Source organism: Mus pahari, chromosome 2 (assembly GCF_900095145.1).
Source record: "Mus pahari chromosome 2, PAHARI_EIJ_v1.1, whole genome shotgun sequence".
Classification (NCBI taxonomy): Eukaryota; Metazoa; Chordata; class Mammalia; order Rodentia; family Muridae; genus Mus; species Mus pahari.
The window spans coordinates 123049290-123059541 of NC_034591.1; the positions used below are offsets into that span (position 1 = coordinate 123049290).

The 10252-nt window shown below is 41.7% G+C and overlaps 1 protein-coding gene across 2 annotated transcripts in view; it reads right to left on the minus strand.

Annotated features, from left to right (window-relative positions):
• Crbn (cereblon) overlaps positions 1-9113 on the minus strand; it is a 20882-nt gene extending 11769 nt beyond the window's left edge. The window contains exons 1-4 of one of the 2 annotated variants that reach the window (XM_021190048.2): positions 9029-9113; positions 4790-4905; positions 3743-3945; positions 2901-3050 (exon numbers count right to left, since the gene is read on the minus strand). In XM_021190048.2, coding sequence (XP_021045707.1) covers positions 2901-3050; positions 3743-3945; positions 4790-4905; positions 9029-9095 — 536 coding nt within the window. In that variant the 5' untranslated portion in view covers positions 9096-9113. The remainder of the gene's footprint in view (positions 1-2900; positions 3051-3742; positions 3946-4789; positions 4906-9028) is intronic. The other variant, XM_021190049.1, reaches the window with a different exon arrangement.
• Between the last annotated feature and the right edge of the window lie 1139 nt (positions 9114-10252).

Sequence of the window (10252 nt, forward strand, 5' to 3'; positions counted from 1 at the left end):
AAGAGATACATTTCAGATAAATATGCAGGCACAAATGAAGGAAAATTTATTTTAAAAACATCATACAGGCTACAGATTATCTTGACACATCTAATTTCTTAGATCTTCTTAGATAATACAACTTTCTATCCCCTAATCTCTAGACTGTGAGCCTCACAAACTCTTTGTTATTACTATGCAGAGAGTAAAAACAGAAAAAAGGGACAAAACCTACACAAACTCTGGACAGTTAAGACTACAGCATTACAAAGGTACCACACACACACACACACACACACACACACACACACAATTCCTAAATAAAAATTTATTGTACCAAAGACACTGTGGAACCAACATCCTTTATGTTCGCAGCACCAGCTTTCAAAACTGGAGATGAAGTGAGTCTTCGTGGTCTTTATTCAACATGTCTGTGGATGCGTGAGTGCGTGTGTGTGTGTGTGTGTGTGTGTGTGTGTGTGTGTGTGTGTGTTGATTTTCTTTAATGTGTTTATGACAGTTACTTTGTGACTATAGTAACATCATTTTATAATAAAGGTTATAAAAGCAAGTGAAATTGAGGAAAATGTGAAAACTTTAGGACTTTGCATTTACACCGACTAGGGACTATTTTTATAATGCTTGCAACAAGGACACAAGTGTAGGTGGTTAACGTATTAACAAAGTCCCGGAGCATCAACTACATCCCAGTGGATCTGGAACCCTGTCTCTTCAAAACCAAATGTTACACTATTTTAATTTTTACTTAAAGTGTTTATGATATATAGCTCAAACTCTTTTAACTACAAATTACTTATCTCAGATATGACAGATAAGAAGTCTAATAATTCCAGCAGAATATGAATTTCTCTTTTTCTGTATACTTCTAAGAAAGTTTCTGAAGAGTCCTGAGTCAAATACACCCTTCTATTTCTTACTTTTAAAAAAGTGTGTGTGTGTATGTGTGTGTGTATGTATGTATGTATGTATGTATTTAAAAAACAGACTTTTAAAAGGAAAGGCTAGAAGGTAACACTGCTTTTTATATATGAAGTGTAATTTAGGTTAAAAACAAAAACAGAAATTGAATCTTAAAGTACAGATCTCATAGGGTTAAATTTCCAATGTCCTAAGAAGAAATTCTGGTATAACGGTCAAAAGCTAGTTTGAAAGTTAGAACGTGGAACAAGTCAGCTATTTCTTATTTACTTGTATAATTTTGGGCAAGTAATCTCTCTGATACTTAAGCTTATTCACTTGCCAAAAGCAGAGACTGTCCTAGACCGGCTTCATGGTGTGTATCGTTTGACTATTTTAAGTGACAATGGACCAGCAAGGAAGTGGGGGCAAAGAAATCTTATTCCAGAGGGCCTTAAGCTGAGATACATCTTTCTGGGAGACCTTAATACGTAGTGGAAAATGGAACACTACAAACACTTCTCCTTTCCAAGGCCTGTCCACCTATCAGTGTGGCGCCAACCTTCACTAGATTCTAACCTTGCTTCATGCTCCAGTTTCTGACAATGACTACTCCCAGCTTATGTTTTAGAGCTGTGCACAAGTAATTACTGAAGTCACACACAGAAATATACTATCTCCCAAATCAGTTTCTTTTCTAGCTTCTAGAAATTAATATTCAAGGATAACCAATCTGTATCAAGATGTATACAGGAAGTAAATGAAAATTTGTTAGTGTCAAGGAAGTCCACGGTAACAAAACAATAAGCCAGTTACTACAATATAAACTCTCAGATCACTTCGCATTCACATAACGCTAACCCAAGTGTAGCCCACAAAAGTTTCAGTCACTTCTCCAGCAGCTGGTCTAATGAGGGACGTAGGCATGGAGTTTTAGAAAGGTTTTGAATTTGTATAATAAAATGTTCCAGAGGAGGATCAAGAGAAAGCCAAGCCACCCAAGTCTGCACATCCTACCCAATTTCTTGTCCCAAATTCCTGCCTGACCTGTACACTTTTGTTACTTAACTATTTACAACAGTTTACAATGTGAGCATTGCAAACAATAAATCCTGTCCTCATGCAGCTCTTCTTGTTGATTCCTAAAAATCTTCAAACCTTCTTGTGCTCAGATACCACATGAAATAAAGAAGTCTGACAGAACTTTCAATTCTGACCACACACTAGTGAACCATTCTCCAGAAACAGGTAGAACCCAGAGGCTGTCTCCTAAGACCTAACAGGTGCCTCCTGTGTGCCAGAGACAAGATATGACACCAGGTAAGACAAATGCTTGCTTCTAATTCATTCCTTCTTAAGAAGATGGGCTAAGTTAGCAGAATTTGATGGGAAAGGATAAACAGACACATACTTCCTGATCATATGAAAAGCTATGTTAACTATGTTACTATCCCCAGGGAACTTCTAAGCTTCACACAGTGCAGGCAACAACATTTCTTCATTACTCATACGAAGGATATCTTGGGATGATATGCAACTCACACTGCAAACAAGCTTTTTTTTTTTTTTTTTTTTTTGGCTCAGTGTGATTTTCAAGCAGTGCCGGAATGCTGCCAATACCATACCTCTCCTGCTGCACATGGTGACTGATTACAGCTTTCCCTTCTATTTTCTAATGTAGAGAGCTCTTCAATTCCAAAGCCTTTCCCCCAGCATTCCTACCTTCAGGGCTTGTATTACTGTTCTCAAACCTGGAGTGGCATTACAATGCCACAGCCTCACCCCGAATTAAGTCACACCCTGGACTGAGAGGTAAGAATGAAGCAGTACAGTTGTTTTACACTTGACAGGTGACTGTGCTATAAACATCAGCATTGGAACTATGTATGGCTTTCACCTTAGAAGGCAAAGAGAACTACTAATAAAGTTAAAAAATAACTAGTAAATTATAAATAGTAAGTTAGCAAAGATCATCTCCCTGTAAGATGTTCAATATTCCTTACCCATCTGACTGTGTTCGAAGTTCGAGGACCTTGAACCTCTGCCTTCCAATTGCTTTCACTTTCACTACTTCAATTCCAAACTCCTGCTCTTCTCGATATGCATAGATCTCTGCTGTTGTTCCAAATTGTGCTTCCCTTTCTTGCACATTACTTCCAAGACAAAAATATACAGCATTTTCAGCTTTGGCTCATAATTATACAAAACTGGCAAAAGCAATACAGATTGGGCAAACACTGTGACAATTTACAGCAGCCAACCCTCACTATCAAGCTAGCACACCATGCTCCAGAAGGCAAATAGTGCATTTTAGAGTAAAGGTAGACGTTCAGGCTTCACTGAGATAACCCAGTGCTGGAAAGCTTTAAATCGTTACTTCACAAAGTGAGCATTCTTTCACTTTGGTAGACAATGATGGCTGCACTAATTAGCAGCGCTATGGGGGGAGGGTCAGGGGGAGTGATGGGAGGTTTCCTGTTTCCATTTCCTGCCTCCACCACAGTTCCCTCATTTGCCACAGGCTATTGAAGAATAGCTTCACTTAACTATGGTTTTATACCTGTACAACTTGTGAGTTCTGAAAGGGAAAAGTAACCTTTACTTGAAAATTTTAAAACTTAGCTATTTTTAAATAAAGACAGTTCTGAACAGGCAGGTTTTCTATTAAGTGAGAGGAAGTTTTTCAAGAGCCAGATACAGCTACACTGTGAAAGCAGCGAAACACTGAAAATGTGACACAAGACTGTTTGCTTCACGCTCCTGTCCAGCATCTGCAAATCCCCATTGGCTTTGGCTGCTGCACTGACTTTGGCAGGGTGGGAAGCAGATCTGTCCAATCTCTTACCTGTATGCAAGGACTGCAAAGGTCCTGTCTTTCTGGATTAAGTTCCGCACCATGCTGACTTCCTGTGGGTGAGAGAGCTGCAGTGGGAGTGTCTGCCCAGGAATCAGGATCATCATCACCTCAGGAAGGACTGGGATCACCTGGCAGCTGTCGTCGTCATGCAGAGTCCTCCCGTGGAACTCTTCCATATCAGCTCCCAGGTACTACTCAAGAGCACAGCCAAGACACACACTTACCACACCTCAGCCCAGGTACTACTCAAGAGCAGTCAAGACACACACTTACCACACCTCAGCCCAGGTACTACTCAAGAGCACAGTCAAGACACACACTTACCACACCTCAGCCCAGGTACTACTCAAGAGCACAGTCAAGACACACCCTTACCACACCTCAGCCCAGGTACTACTCAAGAGCACAGCCAAGACACACACTTACCACACCTCAGCCTGCTAAAGAGTAAAGCAGGGGAAAAGACTAGACAGGGCACACATTTATTTAAATATTCTTTGTTATATAACTCTAATTTTTGATCTAGTATTTCCTATTAGAACTCCCAATTTTTATGAAGAATTCATCATTATTTTGTAATTCAAAATATTTTAATCAAAACTCCTCTATGTCCAAACCCAACAAAGCATAGAACAGAATTTTAGTACCTATAATACCACCTCACATCCCAACAGTTCTGAAATGACATTAAGAACACTTAATGACTCAGTTACTAGCAGAACCATTCAGAGGAAGACAATTCCTCAAACAGTCATACCCAAGATAAGTTTAAACATTACAGCTCTATGTTTACATATTAGAAAATAGTCAAGAATCACATGAGGATATAGTATGACATTGCTTCCACTTTTAAAATGACATGCTTATGCACTGGAAAATAAATCTGTTCTCATCCACGAATTCTAGGGTCAGCTAATATGCAGGAGACTTCTAGTCACCTGCACTAGTCCTCCAGTGTGACACCCTGCACTTAGGAAATTCCAACCATAGATAAAGGTCCACAAAATGTATTTGCTCAATGACTAAATTACATACTGTATGGGAGGTTGGCAGACTGGTGTCAAAGTTTATGATATTTGGTTTTCTGGCTTCTTTACTATCTTGGTCTTCAACTTCCATTTCAATTTCATCATCTTCATCTTCACTGTCTGCTGAAGGAGAATAACAGAGGGAAAAATGAGATTTAAAAAAATGAATGAAAGAAAAAAAGAAGTCAGCTCTGTTTCCCTTCACACACCCCGAATTGAAGAAAGACACTCTTAAAAAGAAAGCTGTGCAGAGACATCAGCAGGGGCTGGGTCTGTGCTCTTTCTGCCATGGTTCTTTTCCCTTTCCTTTCCCTTTCCTTTCTTTTTTTCCTGTTTTTTAATAATCAACTATTTTCGGACACTTTAAGATTTACTGGAATGTTGGAAAAATAGAATTCTAGCATGCCAAGACTATCTTCCTCCATTGTTAGCATGGTACAGGCATCTGGTATTCTTGTGACAACTAAGTCATCAATATTGGCACATTACTGCTAACTAAATTCCTTATCTTATTTGGATTGCCTTAGATTTTCAGCTATTCTCCATTTCCTGTTACCCCTCCAGGACACCACGTTATATTTAGGTGCCATGGCTCTTTTGCTGCCTGTGGTAGGAGGCGCATGCTGGCTGTTCTGTCTTCCACATCAGGACTTAACACAGCATCCCTCAACAGGGAATAGATGTCATTCTCAGAGTTCTGCTGAGGACAGCGCCACTCCCTCACCTCACCTCACCTCAAGGGTACATACAATCAGCCTGACCTAGGGGCTGATGTGCCCCCTTGATTTCTGATCAGAAACAGCCACCAGCTTCCTTCACTATAATTACCTCACCCCCTCCAACGAAGTTACACCACACTGTTAGAAAGCAGATTACTAGGTCTAGCCTAACAAGAGATATAGCTGAATTAGGCCAATCTCCTGCATGGATAAGTTCTATCTTCTCCATCACTACTAATTCTGACACCTTACATAATGAATTCCAATTGATTAAAGCTTAGCTTCTTCATCTGAAAAAAAAAAAATGAAGGCTTGAACAAAGTATTCTCTGAGGTTGTTCAGACTTTAGCTACAAAGAGTTTCTCTGGGAAAAAGAAAGCAAGGAAGAGACAAGCAGGTGAGAAAGATCTGTTAATGAAACTGGGAAAAACACCACTAAAACCTGGCTCAGGGCATGGCTTTCCTAATGCCTGCTCTCCTGGCTTTTGCTGTCATATTTAAAAGTGAAATGTTTGCAATTATTTTTCATAAAACATTGTTTTGTCAGTCTAAATTTAAAAATAAAGTTGGCACTAAGAAAATACATTTTAAAGGAGATGTCTTTTTTTATTTTCTTTTTCCTTTTCTGTTTTTCGAGTTTTTGGAGAGAGGGTTTCTCTGTATAGCCCTGGCTCTCCTGGAACTCACTCTGTAGACCAGACTGGCCTCAAACTCAGAAATCCGCCTGCCTCTGCCTCCCAACTGCTGGGATTAAAGGTGTGCGCCACCACTGCCTGGCAAAAGGAGATGTCTTAAGAACTCTACCTGATAACGTGATGCTGCCAAGGGCAGAGATGAAAGTCTGAAGAAACAAAACACAGCACTACTTTCTACAAGTGGTGTTGTGCGCTGTTCTTTTCCTGCCAACTATGGGTTCATTTCCCACTCGATGACTTTGTTCCTTGTAATGTTTAGAACTGTCTGAAGATATCTTTGACTGTCACAACTATAAAAACCCTGGAAATGCAGACTAGGAGTCACCCAGGCATGCTCTTACACACACTGTGCTGCAACTCAACAAGGGGTTTTCCAGGCTGAAAGGGTGACAGTCTCAAGGTTGGGAAAAAATGGCCTAAACTAAATCTCATTTCTGTTCATATATTTTTAAATACCTCCAAAAAGTTTTAAAATGCATAAGGTTTCATTACAAATTGGTCAGCTTTTCCATTTATGAAAATTATTATTTACACCAAGCTACCTGAAAGTATGTTCTTAAGAGAAAACACGAAGATTTTACTTCATTTTTATTATAAATTCCTAGATATAAGGCTCTGTCAAAGAGAAGAACACAATTCAAGTGGTATGCAGATAGTTTATATTTACTATTTCTAAACATGATTTTCTTGACAATAGGGAAGTTTATCAAGAGATAAAGGCAAAGCTAAAATAAGAAAAACATTCTGAATTTTTTTCATCTCCAACTCCGAGAATCTAGATTTTACTTTTGGAGAGACCCATTCTCTTCTTTACTACAGCAAGTTTAAAGTATCTGCTATTAGCTCCTGAAATTTCCTATGTTTAGTTTTTAAAAGAATTTGCTCATGAACAAGGCTACAATTAACTTCTCCAACTTGGTTATGTTTTTATTTGAGCACTTAATTTGTCCAATATGGATTCTTCACACCCAAAATGTTAAGCAATTTCCTTAGCTCTTAAGGATGATCGCTTTCAAAGCAAGTTACACTACATGAATTCAGGGGACAAGCCAGTGTCTCCAGAGATAAAACTCTTTTTTGTTGGGGAGAGGGGGTGAGACAGGGTTTCTCTGTGTAGCCCTGGCTGTCCTGGAACTCACTTTGTAGACCAGGCTGGCCTTGAACTCAGAAATCTGCCTGCCTCTGCCTCCTGAATGCTGGGATTAAAGGCGTGCACCACCACGCCTGGCGAGATAAAACTCTTATAATTTGGAAACCCACTATTCTATATCTACAACATCTGTGAGCCTCTTCCTTCTAATATTTCACATTGAGAAAATACAGACTTTCAGAGCTCCCAATAGCTCACACAGGAGTACCTGATAAATGCCAACAGAGGGGGAGCACCTTCCTCCTACTCTACCACTCTTCCTAAATGTCTGCTCCATTCACAGTGGAGCTGTTGTCCCTGAAATCTCTTCTGTTGAAAGATGACCACCTTTATGAGCTTCAGCGAGTGAGTACAGCTTAATAACCGGGGGCTTACAGAAAAGGTGCGTTCTGTGCACTGGCCCTGCACCCAGCCTTTCTTCTTCTGTCTACACTACCACCAAGGAACACATTCATGCCCGAAGCACAGCTTTTCTGAGGCAACAAACTGAAACCTGAAATTATTTATTCACACCCCACACAAAAAAAGTTCCTAACTGACATGACTAAGGATGAAAGTTTTCAACAACTTAGGACTAACCTAGGCCACAATTGAATCCTAAGTAAATCTCCATCACAAGATTTTCAAATCCCACAATAATCCCTCCCCATGAAGAATCACAGCAGGAGTTGGAGACATAGCTCAGAGGATTTGGGAGTGCCTGGTATCCAATGCAGCAAAGGAACACAGACCCAGAAAACCCAACAGCAGTTGCTTATATGGTTCTAAATGAACTACACCTGCGATTGTAATTATTCTCTATAGCCTTATCCTAACTGTGAACCTCCTAAAAGTAGCCGAGTGACGTTTTTCATACAAAGGTTAACAGACTTCATGGCTTATAACTACAACCAAGAGGCTCTGGCAATAGTCCGTGTTGTCTACAGCATGCTAAGGACAGTCTGTACCAGTAGTTCATACCCTGTCAGTGTTCAATAATGCAACATGAGTTGTCATAAATCATAAAGGCATAAAGTAAGCAGGAGAAATCGGGAATACCGTTCTCTCGAGTATCTCAAAAGTAGGCATATTATTTGCAAACCTGAGCAAAATCACTAAATAACTGCCTCCACAGAGAGGAGATACCAGCTGTGGCGGCAGATCACTGCACCGCGGTGCCCTATCTGCAACTGTGTGACCTTCCACGTCACTGTGTGGTATACATTTTAACAATCCGTCGATAAGTTTCTCCTCCACAAGCAGGGCTCTGGACAGATGACAGGTGTAATAATAAAAGGAGAAATGCATGCGAAGCATTCACTGCGAGGCCCACGACCTGCAAGTGCCTACTGCATGTTAGCTGTCACTCTTATTTGAAGGCAGACGAGCAGGAAAAGTAACGGCTGCTAATGTCACCCGGTTCCCAACTTCGCCTAGCCCCCACAACATTTTCAGGGAGGCCTGCTTGGGAGAAAGATGGAAAAGAATGGGGGTCCCGGCTCTGGGAAACCAAAGTCCTTCGCCCCAACATCCCCGACAGCCCAGGAGACAGGCCGGGAGGAAAGCGCAGGGCTGCGGAGGGCGAGGCTCACGGGAGGCTTCCCACCGGCCGCTGCGCCCGAGTAGCTGTTCCCGTCCCCCCTGTGGCATCGGTCCCGGGCCTCGGTCTCCACCCATGGCCAGGCGCCCGTCCCAGAGGTTACCAGGCAGGAGCGGCAGGTGGTTTCCCATGTTGTGCGCAGCGTCCTGGTGATCTCCCTCGCCGGCCATGTCTGTTTACCCGCAAAGGAGCCTGGGAAAGGGCGGTGCCGGGACGCAGGGGGAGGGTCTGCGCTACGCCGCCGCCACGCTCTCGGGCCACAGCGCCCCCTGGCGGCTCCAACGAGGCGAGCCGAGATCCGCACAGCGGAGCCATCCGAAGAGGACCATCTCAAAAGAGGACAAGGGACCCAATGCCATCCACGCCCCACTACCCCTACACCCCACTACCCCTCCCTTCTCAGCCACAAAGACGTTTTGACAGGTGGGAAAGCCAAGTCTGTTTTTAATGTCCACTTGGAGCAAACACGTCCTTATACAGCATCCTCTTTTGTCTGAAGTATGGACTGTTCCAGGGGCTGTTGGAATATAGCTGATTTTTAAAACGATTTCAGTAGCCCTCGTATATAGCCCCAAATTAACAATGTATCAGTATGAAGCAAAGATTTGCAAGAACAGAAAAGGCTGATAATCACCTGGAAAATAAAACTGTCAGTATATAAACTAGCCTAGTCATAATGACTTCACTAAAAGAAAAATGAATCAATGTATGGTAAAACAATTACAATATGCTAAAAGAAAGAGAATTGCTCTAGCACTGGAATCACGGCTGGAATTTTTTTTTAATTTCAAGAGTGTATACAATATATTTCCAACACGTTTTCACTGAAGAAAAGAAAATTGGAAAAATAATGGAATGACGAAAGATATCTAAAGAAGAATGTAGTGGTAGTAGGCAGAGAATAAGAGGAAAGGAAAAAAAAAGTAAACGAATGAATCTGAGGTTTGAAGACATTTTGCCCCAAGAAAAAATGCTGGGGGAAAAAAAAAACAATCTGAAAACATTTTGGAATGTTAACTCGATCTGATAACCCACTGCATGCCTCCAAGGGACTTCTTGTCGGGTTGGGTCACAGCAATGAGAAAACCATCTAACAGCTGAGATAGGCTCCCCCCACCCCCACCCCAGTGACCAGCACATAGGCCAGATTAGACCAGATTAAAAGTAGGTAAAGAGCTGGGCGTGGTGGCGCACGCCTTTAATCCCAGCACTCGGGAGGCAGAGGCAGGCAGATTTCTGAGTTCGAGGGCAGCCTGGTCTACAAAGTGAGTTCCAGGACAGCCAGGGCTATACAGAGAAACCCTGTCTCGAAAAACAACAACAAGAA